The sequence below is a fragment of the Rhineura floridana genome, chromosome 11 (assembly GCF_030035675.1).
Source record: "Rhineura floridana isolate rRhiFlo1 chromosome 11, rRhiFlo1.hap2, whole genome shotgun sequence".
NCBI lineage: Eukaryota > Metazoa > Chordata > Lepidosauria > Squamata > Rhineuridae > Rhineura > Rhineura floridana.
In genome coordinates this window covers 60,390,145-60,410,492 of record NC_084490.1, presented here as the reverse complement: position 1 = coordinate 60,410,492, position 20,348 = coordinate 60,390,145, and the positions used below count along the sequence as shown (strand labels likewise).

The 20,348-nt window shown below is 39.7% G+C and overlaps 1 protein-coding gene across 3 annotated transcripts in view; it reads right to left on the bottom strand.

Annotated features, from left to right (window-relative positions):
• Positions 1 to 892: 892 nt before the first annotated feature.
• Positions 893 to 20,348, bottom strand: part of EIF2AK3 (eukaryotic translation initiation factor 2 alpha kinase 3) — a 59,580-nt gene continuing 40,124 nt past the window's right edge. For 2 of the 3 annotated variants that reach the window (XM_061589618.1, XM_061589616.1), the window contains exons 8-17: positions 18,317 to 18,439; positions 17,414 to 17,634; positions 16,423 to 16,535; positions 15,516 to 15,638; positions 14,239 to 14,388; positions 9,419 to 10,190; positions 7,398 to 7,565; positions 5,720 to 5,821; positions 3,322 to 3,384; positions 893 to 1,941 (exon numbers count right to left, since the gene is read on the bottom strand). In XM_061589618.1, coding sequence (XP_061445602.1) covers positions 1,777 to 1,941; positions 3,322 to 3,384; positions 5,720 to 5,821; positions 7,398 to 7,565; positions 9,419 to 10,190; positions 14,239 to 14,388; positions 15,516 to 15,638; positions 16,423 to 16,535; positions 17,414 to 17,634; positions 18,317 to 18,439 — 2,000 coding nt within the window. In that variant the 3' untranslated portion in view covers positions 893 to 1,776. The remainder of the gene's footprint in view (positions 1,942 to 3,321; positions 3,385 to 5,719; positions 5,822 to 7,397; positions 7,566 to 9,418; positions 10,191 to 14,238; positions 14,389 to 15,515; positions 15,639 to 16,422; positions 16,536 to 17,413; positions 17,635 to 18,316; positions 18,440 to 20,348) is intronic. The other variant, XM_061589617.1, reaches the window with a different exon arrangement.

Sequence of the window (20,348 nt, the reverse complement as noted above, 5' to 3'; positions counted from 1 at the left end):
TCCTCTATCTTGGTCCAATCCTTCTTTCCATATTATGTTCTGCATATAGATTAAACAAATAGGGTGATAAAATACACCTGTCTCACACCCTTTGCAATTGGGAACCAATCGGTTTCTCCATTTTCTGTCCTTACTGTAGCCTCTTGTCCAGAGTAACCAGAGCAGGTTAACAGCAAATAGCTACACTATGCCAACAGAAGAGACCACTGGTCATTCAAACCATGGCTGGATTCAGTCTGTACTGTAAGAAAAGATGAGTATCCCCTTCTGTGCCAAATGCAGTGGAGAACCTGTTGAATTCATTTATGCTAGAACTCTGGGTTTTGGCTCTTTCTAATAAGACACAACCATTCTTGATAGGTTGTTTGCAACAGGATTTAGTCTCCAGCTTAAATCACCACTAGAATGGATGGACAGGTAGGGAGATTAACAAAAAGAACATGACATCTTAACCCTCGCTAGTCTTCTTCTATCTTTGAAGGGGAAAGTGCAGTAAATTTTGAGAATTGATGGTCTAATGAGTATCCACAAAATTAAGACCTTCCTGGTCAGATCCTCAGTTTTAATAGGAAAGTTTCTTTGTACTCCTTTAATTTGATATTCAGCAGAGACTATATAATTTGTGTTAATCATACATGGCAGCAAAAATCAGAATATACTGCCTTCCCTTGTACCCTTTGCATCCAACAATGCAATCCAACTTCTATGGCTTGGGAGACCTTCCAGAGCTGGATGCAACGCGATGGAAAGAAATGCAATACATGTGTGTGAGAGAGAGATTTGACAACTGCCCCCATTCAGCCACAGAAGTATGGCTCTTTGAATCACAGCCACTGACAGAACACTAAAATAATGATGTGGTTTACAATTTTAAGAAAAAAAGAACTGTATCTAAATAAAAAAGATTTTATTAAATCAGACTTGAAAGAAGTCACAGTAATTAAATGCACCTAACAATTGTTCCAAGTGCATTCTGTACACCACCAACCCAAATGGATTGATTTTGCCATTTTATAAATAAAAATTAACATATTTACAGTGAGAAAAGGGTGTTATTAAGCAATAACATCCTATTAAATAAATGTGTAAGACTGATTATTACAAGCTTGCAAGATTACAGTAGAAACTACATTTCAGGAAATACAAAAATTGGATAAATGCTTAATTTGTTATTGTGGCAATTCAAACCTGGATCCAACCAAAATTTATTTTGCCAAATCTTCTTCCATCTTCATCTAAAGTTTTTTCAACAACATCTACAGTGTAGAAACAAATTACAATTTGCTCTAAAACTGGCTAGTGACAGTAAAACTATTCTCACTTTGCAAGTCATCCTCCAGGGACAAAAAAAGTAGAGGTTTTATATTTTAAGCTTGCTTTAAGATCTTCATGTCTTAAAGGAATGTAATCAGGACCTGTATAGCAAGGTTAGAGATCAATTGGTTCTATAAAAATACAGAATTTAATTCTATTTACATAAGAGGCATCCTTTCAAATTTCCTAGAAAATATTTACATGATCCAAACATCAAAGATCACAGCTAAAGAAGGCCAAGTTATGAGGTGAAAGTCATCTGCTTCAGGAGAACTGAAAAAATTAAACAGAAACTATTAGCTTCATCCAGAAATAATTTTGTGCATGAAACTGAAATGAGAAAATAAAGCGTAGAGTATGGCTATTCCAGAGAAGTTGCTTGATGTTGGATTCTCCTGCCGAGTGACCAATCTGTGATTGGTTTAGTGTGCTCATAATAATTGTGCCAAATTGTTTACTTAGCTATCTTGAATGCTTAATTCCAGATGAACTCATTGTCCGTGACCTCTGCCTGAGCACAGGTTTTGCTGGGAATTCCAAGTCTTCAAATAAAGGATTTTCTATAATGTCTGCAGCCTCTGGTCTTTCCATGGGACATGGAGACAACATGTGCTTTACCATTTCATACTAAATGGAAAATAGTGCAATATTAGATTTCAGGAGGTGAAAATATTTTCAGTTATCATCAGTGCCCAGCTCTACTCTATTTCCTCTCTACAAACGAAATGCAAAAACTCTTTCCAACCATTTACAAAGTGGTTTTTTTGCACAGCATTTGAGAGGAAATATTTTAGTTGTTTCTGACCCCAATGTTTATATTTAAAATACATGAATTACATATTTTATCAACCAGTCACTTAAGAGGATTGAAGAGTTCTTTTTTCCTTTCAATATACTAGAGATTTAAAATGAATTTTCTCCAGGGAACTGTGATGTTCCTGTAAGTTAGCATCTGTAAATATGGTAAGTGCGGGTCTATTGGGAGATGTATGGTAATTGACTGAGAGAGAAAGGGGGAGTACATGGGTGAGAAGCTGAAGTGTGCTGGATGATGATTGGCTGAGTGGCTGAAGGTATAAATGGAGGTTTGTGAGTGATGAAGGGGGGTCGGTTGGAAGGTGGGAGAGAGTCGGTTAGAGAGAGATTGTTGAGTTGGTTGGCAGAGTTCTGAGGGAAGTTTGGATTGGATTTGGCTGATATTTAAAGAGAATATGATTAGATTAGATAAGATAGATATTATATGTCTGTTCCATCAACTCCATCTCACTAATGAGTTTTTTCCTCTTAGTCTCTCAATATTCTGTGCCACCCAGTTATGTACCCACTTTTTTCCTGCTGATGTTTTATACCTCAGGGTTACCCCGAGTCTACTGATAATTCCTCTCTTGTGTGTGGGTAGTGCAATTTTGACTACATAAGCATGAGAAGATTTGAATTGGTATTAAAAGGAATGATTGTGATATGCAAACAGAAGGGGGAAGGAATATACATACATTTCTTAAATAATTTAATGCTAAACTAATTTAATAATGGCACATTGTACTAGTGTTAGGAGAACAAGCATGACCTAGAAATTAGGCAGAAATAAGGTACAATGAAATTTCTTCCAACTTTAAATTACAAAATATTATGGACTTCTCTTATTAGCATCAATTTACATATCATGATAAAAACTGCTCCAGTTTGAAACCACAATAATTCACACTAATTTTCTAATAGATTATTCACCACCATTACATATTTCAATATTATAAAATGTTATTCTCCCTGATCAGGTTTTTCCACAGCGAATCTTACTTCTGGTTCTTCTCCACCAAACTGACTTAAAAAAAATCAGGTTGGTATTGAAATGAGGGCAGGTTGGTAATGGGATGAGAGCTATACTACCTAGCAAATAACCATGGGAAATTTATAGTTTTAAAAACACTAAAGTAAATGAAAACACAGTCTAAAAAAAGCATGAGACTAAAGTACAACACCAGATTGAGAATTTAAATTAAAACTTACCTCCTGTGGGTATTTCTGAATGAAAAGTGCAGGGAAAGTCAAACTCCTTACATCACTCAATGTCTGTAACAATATTTTTAAAAAGGTGTTTGTATTGCCACTTAAAACACTGTTTTCTATGAGCTACACACAAGCTTTAGCCTAGCCTGAACTTCTAAAGATACAAAAGGCAGAACTCACCTTTTCCAGTGTACTGTATCATACAGATGTTAAACTATGTAAGTTGCCCCACATGCCTAGTCCTACCTCTGTTATTTATCTCATCTTGATTTTTAGACTGAAACCCATTAGAGGAGTGACTATCAGAATGTTGTCGTTCCACATGTAAAACAGATTTCCTTGCTCCTGCAATAGTAAATCTTTCACAGTATGGAAAAATTGTAGAAAATCACAAACATTTCTATCTGAAAAGTTTTAAGATATTCCAGTTAAGTTATACATATTAGTCTACAGCTCCCAGACAACACTTTTTTGATTCAATGCAACACTGGAAGCAAACTAAGAAACACTGCTACAAATACTTAAAATGTTTCAGCCTTAATGCCTCAGGGGCAGAAAGTCCCAACAATTGGCAGATTTACTCAACGCACAGGGAGGAAACGTCTGGCTGGTGGACCAGATTAGGCCTACTACGCATCCCAATTTCACCCATGCCTTACACCTGATAGCATATGATGTGGGGCGTATGGCACCTATAGTCACGACCACAATGAACAAACTGGAAGTATTACATTGTCCTCCTGATTGTTCCTCTGCAAGCATGGCTTGTATCTGACACCTTTTAAAATTTACTGCCAAATATAAGCCCCACTGGGCTGGATTCCACTCAGAAGTTCCTCAGTGTAGCCAATCCCTGCCACAAGCACAGGTTGCTTTCAGCAATGAATCTAAATTCAGTACCAAATGCAAACCCTGCTGGGATCAGCTGCACTCAAAGAGCTCCCAACTCTAGTTCCTGAGTACAGCTGACCCCTGGCATTCCTGAACGCAGCACCGAATCCAGGCCCCCTTTCAACAGAGGAAGCAGCACTAGATTATTTTGCAGCGGTGACTTATGGCAATAAGAACTAAGAGCTCACTTTTGAGTGCACTTCTGAGTCTTCCTTTGAAGTGTGATCACCTGAAGATCATATGATGAGTGGCCACATTCACTTGCCAATATGGCCCACAGAGGGTGGGCCAGTTCTGAATCTGGCCCACCAGCCGGATCCAGTTCTCCACCCCTGATTTAATGCCTCTGGGTTTGGTTTTAACACCTTAATAGTTGAATCCTGTTTTAATGCTGATTTTATGTTTATATGTTTTATATTTTTAGAGGTTCTCAACGATGTGTACTTATTTTTTATCGGGAAGCCGCCTTGAGTTCCAGTTTGGAAAAAGGGCGGGGTGTAAATAAAGATAATTATAATAATAGTACATGTTTCAGGTTCCATGGAAATTAGCATTCTTTTATAACATATGGTGTTTCCACTAGTTGTGTTCATTTATAATACAGCAGACTGACTCCCTCTGGTGGACAAACCTGTTAAAATATTACTTATTATTATTACATGCCTTCAAGTCGATCCCGACTTATGGCGGCCCTGTGAACAGGGTTTTCATGGTAAGCGGTATTCAGAGGGGGTTTACCATTGCCTTCCTCTGAGGCTGAGAGGCAGCGACTGGCCCAAGGTCACCCAGTGAAGTGTGTGGAGATTCGAACCCTGGTCTCCCAGGTCCTAGTCCAATACTCTACCCACTACACCACACAGGCTCTCAAGTTAAAAGAAGCACTCACAAAATAAAAAAACAGTGATTACCAGGACAAAAGTCCATTGTTATGTTCCTTATTTTGGGGTGATGGTGGTGAGATCATTACCCAAAAGTATTTCTAATAAGATGTGAAAATTATGGACGAGCGTTTATAATGTAATGAGAGAATAATTCCACAAACATTTATCCTGGTTCTGATACAAGATAAGAAAGCTTCCCAAAATAGGTACTGCAACCACCACTCACTTTGTATTACACAAGCTTTCAAAAATACAGCTGTCGTACAAAAAACTAGTAAGAAAAACCAGCCCCAAATTGGGCTCAGTTTCAGAACATCAGTGTAATAATAATTTGGGATAGCTTAAATTTTACGTGGCAACATCCTTTTACAGATGACCCTGTCTATGGTGTCTCCAGGACACTTGAACAGTATTTTATTTGTACCCTATGATATCATCACTTCACCAGGAAGGTTATAATCCCATGGCATGGAGTTATGGATTTAACGCCAACTATTCTATACTGCTGTGCTGACATATTTACACACACCTCAGTTGTATCCACCCAAATTTTACCTTATTGCTAAGCCAAAACTCGCTTCCTCAATGGGAAGAGAGAAGTATAGCTCCTAGTAGGAAATACCTACCCTGACTCTCTCCATTTGAGTGCTGAAAGGGTAAAGGAGCTCAAACAAGATCAGCCCCAAAGAAAAGATATCCACTTTGTGTGAGTAAGTGTTTCCGTAGATCTGGAAAATTCAAGATAAAAAGTGGTCATCAAGCAATTCAATCTTTTGAATTAATATAGTCCATGATGATTGCTTTCTACTCATACCTGCCAAAACCCATCATAATATATAGAACTAGAGTGAATTCTGTATCAGCAGAGATCAAACAATTAAAAAATTAGCTGGTTTTATTGAACTTTAATGCAACTTTATAATAATTATAGTCAGATGCTTGGGACTTGTATGTAAAATTAACATGCGAATTCAAGATGCCACAATTACTAGAAAAACCTGAAAATGGTACACACTCATGTCTCTGACTCAAAAATCTACCTCATAATACCAGCCAAGTAATACATGTGTTCAACTGAAACAATGCAGGAAACCCCCTTCATACATCTGAAGCAGCCTAAGTATGGTGTGTGTGTGTGTGTATGTATATTTTTTAACAAAACATTTTTCACAGCAGGATTCATTTGCTAATAAACTCAGGTGATGGTGCCAACAAGACTGTAGACAAAACAGTGCCACTGAGACACAAGTAGGTATCAGGAAGCTCGGGGGTAACCCAAGGTTGCAAAAATACTGAATATGTTGAGGGGGGAGATCAACTCAAAACAGCCCAGTGAGGACTGAGCATACTCAGTGGCCACAGAATGACAGGAGCTTATTGAGGGGGGAAACAGAAAACTGAAGGGAGGAAATGGAGTATCATGGAAGCGGGCATGGCTGGCTGGAAACTGAACATGAGCACCTCACAGTGCAACATTTTGTTGCAAGCCCCATCTGTACATATCTATTCTTGACACTCTAATGATATTGAGAAATATTTTTAGCGTTCTTCATTCCAAAAGACCCATCTACAAAAGTTATTTCATTCTTCAAAGTTCTGAATTAAAAGAACAGCCACCTAGAATTATAATAAAAGCCACTATAATGTTTAACGCGTAACTTGGAAAATAACAAAGACATTGAATATGTATAAAGCACTTTAGTGCAGGGATGATCTGTAGACCACCAGCAGCCTTGTGAGCTTCATTCAGGTGGTCTGCAGCATGTCCACGTTACATATTCATTTTGATTTTAATTGTATTTTTATTGATTCCTTCATATATTGTATTTTACTGCATTACAATTTTAATTCTAGGGAATATAACACAATGTAAAAGAAATAAAAGCAGCAATAAAAAGATGATTAAAAATAATTCAGGATCTAGTACAGCACATTACAACAGGCAAAAAAATTAATTAATTAAGTGGTCCACCGAGACCATCAGCAATTTTCAAGTGCTCCCTGAGGGGAAACTTTGGGAACTACTGCTTTAGATACATCACATGCATCACTTGTTAAATACATCACATGCATTCCTTATTACTATCCGGTAAGGCGGATCAGAAATATTGCAGAGGGTTGAGATTGAAAAAGAGTGGATTGGCTAGAGTCACTTAGTCAGCCTGAGGCAAGTTTCAAAATAAAAGAAATTCCTGGTTCACAGTACCTATCTGTAGCCAATACATTGCTCCAGCATTTAGGTTTGAAAAACTAAAGTGGCATTTATGAGAGCTCTGCTGATTAAAATTGAGGCACAGAACGCACCTGTTCTGGGCTCATGTAGAGCTTGGTCCCAACTTGGCCCGTGTGCCTGTCATAGGCTGGCATTGGTGTTAGAACAGATTTTTCTTCCTCATCTTGGTCCATTGCAGTCACTAGCCCGAAATCCCCAACTTTTACTATGTCATCCATTGTGAAAAATATGTTGGAAGGCTAGAAAAAACAAATCAGGTGAACACAAAAGGGTTACGGTCAAGATAGCTTACTACCCTCATCTGTCATAATGGCTGTTCAATTGTTATCAGTACATTTTCCAAAGCTCGAAAGCCTTCCAATGTTTGGGGAAGAAAGTCTCTGCTTCCTCCCTTCCCCAAAATGTAGAATACACCTATGCAGATCTGAAAACCATCTGGAGGAACTTTGCTGCAGGACAGGAACTTCAAAAATAAATTAAAAGTGGCAGCTTTACAAAGTAGTGAACAGGCCATGAGCTAACAGATCGCAGCAAACAGCAGAGTGTCCCATAGTGTCAGCCTCACACCTGACAGGATGAGGGGAGAGAGTGCACACATTTCTCCCTCTTCCCCTGGGTTTGCTCTGTGGCTGTAACTCCTCTTCCACCTCCTCAGTCTTGCAGGCCAGATCGTATCTGCACTGAAGCTTCCACAAGCGCAGCCAGACCCTCAAAGGAACTTTTTTCCTCTTTTGAAAATATATACACCACCTTATGCCAACTCCCAAGGCGGTTCACAGCAAGAGACCAACAATGCAGCTGGGGACAGCTGGGAGAAGAGAAGATCTGGAAAAGGTGATCTGAGTTGACAAAGCCACTACTGATCCCTTTGAGACTGCATATTCTTCTCTTCAATGGTGGGCAACAGTCTTTTGAGGTATCAGGAAAGGCTGTGGAAGCAAATGAAATCAACAATGCTCTGAGCTGGAGAGTGACTGGATTTTCAGTGCTGTTCCCTTTTAAGCTGCAGTGTTTGAGTGGAAGTGATTTGCCTCCATTTGTTTCTGGGGCACTGTGTAAATGTACTGCCTTCAAGTCGATTCTGACTTATGGCGACCCTGTGAATAGGGTTTTCATGAGGCTGAGAGGCAGTGATGACTGGCCCAAGGTCACCCAGTGAGCTTCATGGCTGTGTGGGGATTCGAACCCTGGTCTCCTAGGTCGTAGTCCAACACCTTAACCACTACACTACACTAGGGCCATTCTGACATATGAATGGCATCTGCTGAATTGAAAGGTGTGGCATTCTGGAAGGGCTGCATGACCAATGAATAAAAACCAAGGGTTCTAGTCAATTGAGTCCTACTCAGAGTAGGCCCATTGAAGTTAATGAACCTAAGTTAGTCATGTTTATTAATTTCAATGGGTCTACTCTGAATAGGAGTAGCATTGAAAAGCACCCAAAGGATGTGGAGCATTTATGATCAACATGACACATTAATACTTTTTTACATGCATAAATTATATTCAACTGTTCAATAAAGATAAGGAACTGGTTTTTACATGTTTTATTATCAAATTGCCCCCATGATACTCATTCTCAAATTTAGTTTATAGACATAGTAAAAAATAAGGTGACATCAGCAGATATACAAAGTTGAAAAACTAAAGGATTAACTGGCATGTGTAACATGTCTAGACTAATGAACAAAAAAGGATGCTCTAGCAGGTAAATTTCACAAGAAAAAATTATGGAAGAGAAATATTCATTGCCATAACCAAGTGGTTAAGATCCTATCAAGTATGTTTCAAAAGAACAATAGTTTCTTAAAGGCTGTGTCAGAACAGCAGCTCCTTCAAAGGCTGTATCTAAAACAAAAAGTGGTGAGTTGTACCATAAGGAACGGGTATCAACTAACATGGGAGTATTGAGTTACGATTACCACTGAACTCTGGATCACCACAGTAGTCCTTCATATGACACACTGTTAAGGGGGCACTGAGCAACAAGCACAACTGAGAATTCATGGAGTTTCCAAATATGCACATGCAGACTACTAACCAGCTTAGCAGCTGAAACTCTATTGCCATAGGGCTATATTTCAATACAAACCTTGAGGTCCCGATGCATTAACCCTTTACTATGCAGGAACTGAACAGCTTCAGTTATCTGTAGAAATATCAGCAGACAATCTGTCCTCTCTCTCTCTTCTATTGTACATCTTCCGTTCATCCAGTCTTTGAGGTTTTCCTTCCTACAGAGCTGCATCTGGATGTAAAGGTACACTTTTGGAGTGGTAGGTATGACTTTCTGTGCAGAGTCCTTAGAGAAGTCCAAACTTAAAGTTGTTGGTCTTGGCGGAGAAACAGACGAAGAGCTTGCTGAAGATGACTTCCTATTACTGGATCCTTTTGTACTTGTAGCTTTATCCTCATAGTGGATATCAAGTGAATTATCCATGTTATCTTCTTTATTAGAAGTATTATCACAGCCAGAGTCTTCAAAGACAATAGATGAAGAGGTCCTCTCCCTCACTCTTACTGTTGGCATGGCTGGAAGACAAAGTTCAAAGGAGTGTCCAGGATCATTTTCATCAATAGTACTACCCTCTATATCACAGTCGGTAAGGAAGCTGTCTTGCATGTTTGACCCGGGATCTGCCAACTGGCTCAAGTCTCTGTTGTCAATGGCAGACAATTCCAATGGGGAAAACTGGCTCTCTGATGAATCCGATTGGCCACAAGGTATTCCAACAGAATGCAAGGTCTTCCTTTCTACAGATGTAGCAATAACTTCAATGTGTTCTTTTGCAGAGAATGGCTCAGTTCTAATTTTAAATGACGGCACTTCCATTGGACTATGAGAACTGAGTGGCCAATCAGTACTTAAATTTTAAAAAAGAAGTAGAACAGAACATTACAAAACTTTAGTTCATTTTAATTAAAATGCACTGCCTAAAGAATATCAGCATAGCTTTGGATTTTCTTTCTGAAAACTCACAGCTAACTATAAACAAGTTTAACAAAGGAAAATGTCACTAGGAACCACCACCATTTTTTTTTGGCCATTATTTTTTCAACCATCAGGGTATGGACAGTGTATGTACAAGGAATGTCCCTCTCAACACCTTTGATATATTCCTATGAGATAGCATGCTGCCTACCACCATGTTTTTTTTTGCAAAACCCATATCACTGATTAGGCAGGAAACAATATCAGGTTTTGTCCTCCCCCGCCCTGGGGTTCTAATCTCTCCCCTATAATAGTTCTAGGGAGGATAACAATTTAAAAACCAATACAATCAAAATTTAACTTACTTTATACAAAAACAAATTTGAGATATCCCGTTTGCTTATCTCTAGCCATTAATCTGTTTCATATGCTTCCTTGTAACAAAGCAATCCAACTCAGAGGAAACTGGCAGAAGGGGTGCCAGCAGAGGAGGAGCTGGCAGGAAGCTCTACGGCATCCATTTGCTGAACAGAAAATAAAAAGCTGTCTCTCACAAATACCCCTACTCCCTATTGTCTTCCGCTATAATTTTTGTCTTAGACCGACCTTTTTCTCACAATAACTTTGGCCTGGATCGGGACCCACAGGAGCGCTCCAAATGGGAGTTGGATGTTGCATAAGCACCCCTGGCACCTCCTCTGATATGCCCCCAGAATGCCACTTTTTTGGTCCTTATGCTAGCTTTTGCCAGCACCCCTTCCTCTGGGCTGGCCTTCCCTGGTGGGCCCCTGGCTGAGCGGACAGGGTCCTGGCTCTGCTATGGCTGAGCCAGGGAGAGGGGCTTCTGCTGGCGGAACCCAACTCAGCCAGGGTCCATCACAGCCAACTCCCCCCAGCCCAGCATAAATATGAGTTGGATTGCGTCCTAAGTCAATTGCTTGTTATGTCTTTTCAAAGACTCCAGTGTTCCATTGCAATGGACTCCTGCTGGGAGGAAGGGCGGGATATAAATAAATAAATAAATGTTCTATATCCCCTTCCTTCCCCAAGCCACTGGAATTGAGCAGGTTACTTACCTGCAATGCACATTCTTCAAGTGGCCTTCTGCGAAGTTACACATATAGAATTTGCACTTCCACAGATTCACATTTTGGAAACTTCTAGAGCTAAAAATTATGGGAAATGGTGCATGTCCTTCCCCTTGAGAAGAAAGTCCCTACATTATGCCCATGCCTTGATGGGTAAGTGAGTGCCTTCCCATTCAATTCTTTCTTGAGTGCCAAGACCCACTGAGAACTGTACATTCTGCAAATGTACAGAAGATCTCTTCAAATAATCTTTCTTAGAAGTAAGCCACCTGTTTGTCTTCTTTGAGGTTTCTTGAAGGTACACATATTGGAGACTTAGTTGGCTTACTTGGTGGTAGTTGCAGAGACTGTGGAACAGAGTTTTACCTTATTCTTTCCTTGAAGCAGGCATGATACTGTAGTTATAATACTGATCAAATGCTATATACACATTAACTGGGCAAATTTGCAGAGTACATACTCCAGGACATTTCCACGAAATCAGCAATTGCTCTCTTTGAAGGCCAATAAACGGTCTATAACTACATTAATCGGTACTACCTGTGGGGTATCCACAACTCTTGCTGACACTTCTAAGCATGTTCTTGAGCACAGACTTTTTTTTTAGGATATACGACACCTGTGCCCTTGAACATTGATGCTGTGATAGGTGCCAATTTATATGTCAGTATATCACTCACTGAAAGCCAGTGTGGTGTAGTGGTTAGAGTGTTGGACTATGACCTGGGAGACCAGGGTTCGAATCCCCACGTAGCCATGAAGCTCACTGGGTGACCTTGGGCCAGTCATTGCCTCTCAGCCTCAGAGGAAGGCAATGGTAAACCACCTCTGAATACCGCTTACCATGAAAACCCTATTCATAGGGTCACCATAAGTCGGGATCGACTTGAAGGCAGTCCATTTTTTTCATATCACTCATTGTCACTGATTTACAAGAAGGTGCATTGTGACACAGGCACATATTAATGCATCTCCCACTGTACTGCATTGTGCATCTCCCACTGCAACACATTTTATCCCAGCTACCAGAGTCACTACTTTTTAATTGTTATTTATTATTAAATTTTTATCCTGCCTTTCCTCCCAAAGGGAGGAATTGCTTTGTTGAAACCATCAGGTAGGTCAGCTTGAAATCTCTAAACTATTTGGCTCCAGTATCACAGACTTCAACAGCATTCATGGCATCAGTTGACAACTATCCACTGACTATGGTTACTATGTTATTTTGAGGGTGTTCTCCCACATTCAGAGGAGAGATGCATGTTGTGCAGGCATGTCTTGAACATTTTTCCTATTTTCTTCATCAGATATTATATGAGATGGGCCGCATTCTTTGTTAATCGTTGCTTCATTTGACATTTGTTTAATATTATTGTCATTCCATCTGTGCCTGTACTCGTGCTCAGGGTCAGGGCTCAGATCTGGTGCTTCTGTGAGTGGTGCTACTGACTCAGCTGGCCCCTCCCTCCAAGTCAGTGTGCAAGTCATTGTTAGTAGTTAAAGTCTCAGCTGTCCCTAGGCTTTGACACACAATTTTAGATAATTCCTTCAAGGACAAAGAATGCATGGAGCTCTTGAGAGTCAATGATGCAGACAGACTGCCATTTGATGATCATAAGAACAGCCTGCTGGACTGGGTCAATGGCCCATCTAGTCCAGCCTGTTCTCACAGTGGCCAACCAGCTGCCCTTGGGAAGCCCACAAGCAGGACCTGAGTGCAGGGCACTCTCCCCTCCCGCGGTTCCCAGCAACTGGCATTTGGAAGCATACCGCCTCTAACTATGGAGGCAGAGTACAGCCATTGTGGCTAGTAACATTGATATCTTCCATGTATTTATCTAATCCTCTTTTAAAGCCATCCAAGTTGGCAGTCATCACTGCTTCTTGTGGGAGTGAATTCCACAGGTTAGCTATGTACTGTGTGAAGAAGTGGATCTAGAAATGCCATCACCTAGGTCAGAAGATGGGGGCAGCATGAGACAAACCCTGTGCCGAAGCCATTGGCTTCTTAGCAAAGATTGCATCATAGACGACTGAAGCCCATTCCTTCAGAGAAGCTCTGAAGTGCAAGCAACAATTTCATCAAGCACATATAGTAAATTTGAGGTAGAAAATTCACAAGTCCACCTTGTGCTCCTCTCCCAAGAGAAAGAGGTTTATTGTGCCTGGGGACCTACCTTTCACAACCAAAGTAGTTTTAAAAGGCCAGACAGTCCTCATGGCTACTGAAACTTGACAAGTCCATGAGATAATGGATGAGAGAGACAAGTAGAAGGCCTAAGAAACAACTACAGGAAAAAGCCTCAAAAGTTCAAGATAAAATTATTCATGATGATGCTGCTCCTGCAGGGTCATGCCCTTGCATAGTGAACAGGCTTCTCTTAAGGGAAGGAGTGTGTACTGTCTCCCACCTTGTTTTAGCTCCAGAAATTTCTGAGATGCTTATTTATTATGTTAACATCTCACTCATTCCATCATGGAATTCAAGGTGAGGTTTCCAAGTAAATCTACCATTCAGGCACTAGTCAGACCCACGCTTGCTTAATTTCCACAGGGTGGCTGTATCATATGCTTGGGACCATGCCGTTTCCTGTACAGATGAAGATCCTATATGTGTACTTGCATAAAGGCCATAAAGAAACAGAAATATGGAAACAAGTAAGGTGTTACAGTAGCCAGGCAAGAGGCCGTCCAAGTACATACATGTTATATTTTAAAAGCTAATACAGAACAAATCCTGTAGACAACGGCTCCTAAACAAAGACTCATAAAACATTATGCAGTTAATATATAAACTAGAAGTTACAGTATAGAAATAGAGAATTTTCCCATTTCTTGTGCCTGAAGTACAATATAATATCTCCAGAGACTTCAAGGAACTGAGAGTGATACCTTTCATCTTTTAGCCACAGTTCATCCATTCTTTCCTGCCAGCTCTCAGGTGGTGCTTCCAGCCACGCATTGAAATACCGAACAATACAAGGGTGTTCAAGTTTTGCTAATGCTTTAACTTCACGCATAACCTTTTCACGAGCCAATTCCCTAAAATTCAAAGAGTAACAAAATAAAATCTATATAAGGCAGTGCTCTGTGGGGGGATAAACCGGAATAACCTTTACCTGCCGTGGTTATTTAATTCTCAAATTCTGCCTGGAGTTTTGTGCTTTGGTGCGTGGATGCTACAGGCACACGTCATAATCAACAGTTAAGTACACCAGCGTCTTACTAAGACAATTTTTAAAAAATGTTTTCTTGGGAAGAGAAAAAGAACTTAAAAGCTCTCCAGTGCTACAAGAACTCTTTTATGCATTAAGCCATGTTGTAAGATAAAACCAAGGAGGACTATCAACATAATCTACTATTTAGTATTTTATTGTCTCTAATCGTATTTTCTTATTCAATTCAATATATTTAAGATTTTGCCCTGCATGAAGCAGTTTATCTTGACTGGGTTGAAAGAAAGATCAGAGTTTTTGGAACTAAGACAATGGCAGAAGTGATTGACTGGGAAGGAAAAACTGGCAGGGGGAACAGACAAGTGAGAAGTAGGGTGAAAAAGAAGTAGGGGATGATCAAATGGGGCATAAAGATGATGAAAAGCTCATGGTCCACACATTCATTCACTGACATGCAACAGCATGTCCTAAAAGCAGTTCATGCAAATTGGGTGCCACAAGCTTAATTGCAAAGAAGCTGCCATTCAAAGACCAGGAAACGAAAACATTCCATGTGTGTGCACTTTCTCTCTAATACACACAAGCTTTTCAATCTCCCTCTGAAGTAGCATACTATGAGGGGCCGCCATTAGAATGAAAAACCAGCACTTCCTCCCCTCTGTGTGTACACTGAACGTTAAGGGGGCACATGAATTAATTTGAGCCTCTTGGGACCAAACAAAGCAGTGACTCTCCAACCTTAAAAAAACAAAATCCAAGACTTTCCTCTTAAGGAGGGTTCCAAGAGAAAGTTTACAGATTTACTGAAGTATTATACTGATTATTCATACTGACAATTATTCATATTGGTAATTTACTGGTTTATTATGTTTCATATTGTAATTTTTAAAAGTTGAAAGTCACTTTGAGCACTGGACAACATCAAAAAGAGAACCACAGTGCCATCTAGAGATGTATTACATGAAAGTAACTAGAAAGCCATTTATTACTTACCTATTTGGTAGACGAATTCTTTTAATAGCATAGTTACAGTCATCTACTTTGTTTCTGGCTTCAAAGACTACTCCAAATCCTCCACGACCTAGACACTGAATTGGCTCAAAATCTGTTAGATATCTGCAAGAAAAAAACATGCCTGCAGTCAAAATCTGATCACCTATTCATCAAAAACACTAGAAACATTTTTTGTTTATTTTGCACACAATATTGGTTTAGCACATTTAGCATGAGATTTCTTTTAAAACACAGGAAGCCGCCTTACACCATGTGAGACCATTGGTTTATCTAGCTGAGTACTGTCAGCAATGACTAGGAGCGGGTTTCCTGGGTTTCATACAGGAGACTTCCTCAGCCCTACCTGGAAATGCCAGGGACTGAATCTGGGACCTTTTGGAGCATATCACTGAGCTACAACCCTTCTCCATTTTACTCCAATGTGACATATTCTGGCAATTAAGGCATTTTTTCCCTAAGGAAACCCTTTTCATGAAAGCCAAATACAAATCGCATTGGATAATTTGCCATTTCTGAGAAATAGTATATTTTAAATAGGTTAATTTCCCCACCTTAAACCTTCAATAGAAACCTCCAGAGTTCGGGGCCACAATCCAAATAATTCCTTGGGGCATACAGAACATGTTTTCTACTTATTTTCTCCCAACAGCTGTGCTTTCATCTCTGTAAGAAGCTGCTTTTGAAGCTCCCATGGGATTTGGGGATGGCTTGCTGGGTGGTATGGAGAACTACTTTTGCAAAGAGGGACTCAAAAATAATGCAAGACCATTGTACCCTGAGCGGTGCATAAAAGAGCAGGATGGAAATTTATTAATCTATATATGTATGATTGAAAACATCTCTGGGACCTGTACGTTTTTAGTTAAAATTCAGTGATTGCCTTTACCTTGACACATATCCAGAGTTCTTAAAGTCAGTCCAGCTGTTATCTTTAGCCTGCCCAACAACAGGTTCATATTTACTATCTGTCTGACACTGAGTTTCAGACTCCTTCCGCTGCTAAGAGATAAGAACAGTTTGTCTATAACAAAGCAAGCTTGAGAATAACTTTATTGACAAAGATAGAACAAAATTTGAAATCAGGGTGACATTTTGGCAACCACACATAAAGGATTAAGCGGGGGAAGGGAGGAGAGAGAGGGCATTATCTTCAAAAAGCAAACATTTGGGTTTTTTGTTAAAACAAAAGATGCATGACATGGCAGGACATTGCTTTGAGGGGACAACAGTGGCTTGCCAATGACACTTTTTCATGCCTTTCCAGCAGCAGATGAGCTTTTCCACTCTGGAGTGACACAGCATAGGATTGTTCAAGCCTTGAAATAGCTTTAAATAATGAAAAATAACTTTAATTTGCAAGATGGCATGGGCACAGAGGCAGGCCATGGTGTCATCATTCATATCTCGGGTATATAGTTGATAGGTGATCATGACTGCGCATGGTAATCTCAGCATGCTTTACACATGGAATAATAATATTTATAAACTGTCTCAGACTCTAGGTGTTGTGTAATAGTTTGTCAGATAATTAATAAAGACAACAAACAGTGTACTGTACCTAGTACTGGGAAAACTCTGTGTGTCCCATTCACTGCAACTCAACTGAAATGTGGAAGCACAAATCTAAAAGGGAAATTCTTGCTCTACATATAAACAACTGGGTTAATGATCTAGACAGGCACCTAAGATGATCTACGTTTTTTAGTAGTCACTAACAAGCTCCTATGACAACCTACTGATTATATGAAACCGAACCAAAATCATATCAAGTTTGTAAGCCCTCATTTCATTACTTATATAAATGTAATCTGAAATACAAGAAGTCTCAAAAGGGAACATATGTAATTACATGTCAAGAATCAAGTCACACTACTTACTCGATTACGAACATGGGGATGGAAAAGTCTCCGTACAATAACAGTTGTGGCCACAATACAGAGTATGATGGTGCTAATGATTTCTTTCCACCAATGTAGAAGTAGAACTGGATCTTTTTTGCGGATATTCTTATAGTTCATGTTGTCAGAAAATCTGACAGTGATCTGAGTGCTTCGTCTGTTCCTCTCTCGCGTGTAGTAGGGCAAAAAATAACCATTGTCTATATTTAAAAGTAAAGAATGAATGTTAAAATAGTGCTTTTTTAAATCTACGAATCATCAAGCAGTAGTAATGTTTGAATAAAACTGTCCTTTCAAAGTTGTTAATTAATGAGAAACCCATGTAATGACCAAAGACACTAGCTGGGATCAGAACATGCCCAAATTTAGGCATATCTAGTGAGACTTTCTGGAAATTCTGGAAATCTCACAGGAACATACAAAACTGCCTCATACTGAGTCAGACCATTAGTCCATCTAGCTCAGCACTGCCTACACTAACTGGCAGCGGCTCTTTGGGATTTCAGAGAACAGTCTCTCTCAGGCCTGTCTGGAGATGCTGGGGGCTGAACCTGCAACCTTCTGCATGCAAAGCAGATGTTCTACCACCGATCCAAAGCATTTCCTCGTGGCTATTCTTTTCCCCCCAATAGTGGTTGTGCCATGAGGCATGGGTATTGGTCTTCAAGAACTACGTAGAAAGCCTCTTTGACTCAAGTTCTCTACAGGGCAGACAAACTCCTCCAGTATTCAGAAGACAGCCCCCTCAGTTTATTTAGAGGCTAATGATTAGGGTTCTACAGATACAGTGATTTTTTAAAACTAAGTGACAACCCTACCTTTTTATATAGCACAATAACCTAACAAAACAATCCATGAAAACAAAACATAGCTCACACACACCGTAGGGATACTGCAGGACTGAAAGGGCACCATTACTGTACTCTTCATGAGAAAACTTGTCATTGCTGAGACATTTATCAAACTCATCCGATCCCACCAGCACAGGAGTTCTAGAAGGAGAATCTAGAAACAAAGTAAAAATTTCAAAGCAGGTCTATCTTATAAATTACATTTGTATGGACACTTGAGTATGTATAAAACCTTTTAGAAATCCTAAATAGCTTGTTTTGTGGTGTCTAAAAATGGCTACCATCTAGAGCAGGGGTAAGGAACATTTTTGACTTGGTGTGCTAGATCTTTATCTTCTTCCAAACTACAGAGCAACTCAGACAGTTAGGCGGGGCTACCCACTTGTCAATCATCTGACATAATGACATCATCAGGTGACTGATAGGTGGGTGGTCCTACCCGCCTATCAAAGTTGACATGCAGGGGCAGGGAGGAGATTGCTTTGCCAGTGTGTTTCCTGCAGGGAATACGCTGGTGAAGCAGCACTAAGCAGGACTGAACCCCACCCATAAACAAATATCACACAGCTGACTAACAAGTGGGAATGTATCAGCTGACTAACAAGTGGGAATGGTTTGGGGGAAATGGCCTTGCAGGCCAAACTGGACCCCTTGGTGGGCTAAGACTGGCCCAGAAGCCAGAGGTTCCTATCCCTGATCTAGCGATTTAAAGTTGTTCTATCACTGGAAAAGATGAATACTCAATAAATGTTAAATTTGCTCCATTAATATCAATTGGAAAACTCAATAAGCAATGGTAGTTTTTCTGTGGAATATCTTCCGTTTTTAGAAGATGTTAGAAATGCCTATTTACTAAAATTAGTAACATAAGAAACAGATAAATCAGCTAAATTGGGTACCTGGAATGATTAATTTTATATCTGACTGTTTGAATAACGTTAACTGCAACTTAGTCTGATTACTATCACTAGAATGAATGAAGAAACAATTAAATACAAAGCTCAGCTCTTCAGGCATATTAAAGTTCCAGCATGTTAACAGTTTCAAGTGCTTTCATTTCCTCCTGCCACTCAAAATCTAAACAAGGTAAATGTATGCTATTGAGTGTTATAAAATATTTACAAGTATTCAAACAAAACTAACTTCTCTTTAAAGCAGGTGTGGAGAACCTTTGACCTTCCAGATGTCTGCTGGACTACAACTCCCATCATCCCTAGCCACTGGCCATGCTTGCTAGGGCTGGTGGGAGGTGTAGTTCAGCAAACAACTGGAAAGCCAAAAGTTCCATAGCTGATGTAAAGGTTTGAATGTAACACTTAAAACCACACAAAATGCATTTTAGTGATTTTTCCTTTATCAGACATTTCAATTCAACAATGTAGAATGCTATAGTTGTACAACACATAAAATGAACACAGCATTCTTTCTGCTTCAAATAAACATGGTAAACTGGATCTCAAAAGATTCGAAGTACTGGAAATCTTTGGCTCAGAACTTTCCAGAAAACCATATAATTTTTTTTTAAAGTTCATCACTGCTGCAGTACAAGAACTTTGCATCAAACTGCTCCCCAACCATAAGTGGCATGAGGACCATTGGGCTATATCTAACCAAGCTCTACTCAGAGTGAACCCACTGAAATTAATGTACCCAAGTCAGTCTTGTCCATCAATTTCAGTGAGTCTACTCTGAGTAGACTAACATGGGATACAATCAATTTCTTCTTTTCCTAACAGGACTATTGCTCTTTGAAACTTTGATGGAATATCCAAGTTAGAAGTGAAAATTTATAGGAAATATACAGAGAAGTATCAATATTTTAATACAAATGTCTAGTCAAAGAACAGTACAGTAGGGTCCTACTTTTTGGCGTTTTGCTAATACAGCTGCGCCAGCGGGGCAATCAGCTGTAGTGCAGGGAGCTCGCGCACTACAGCTGATCCCTGTCAGCTGGAGCGCAGTGACTGGAATACAGTAGGGCCCCACTTTCTGGGTGGGACCCTACTGTAAAATGTTTTTAAAAATCAGAGTATAGTTCATCACCTTCCAGTTTGGAAAAGGGC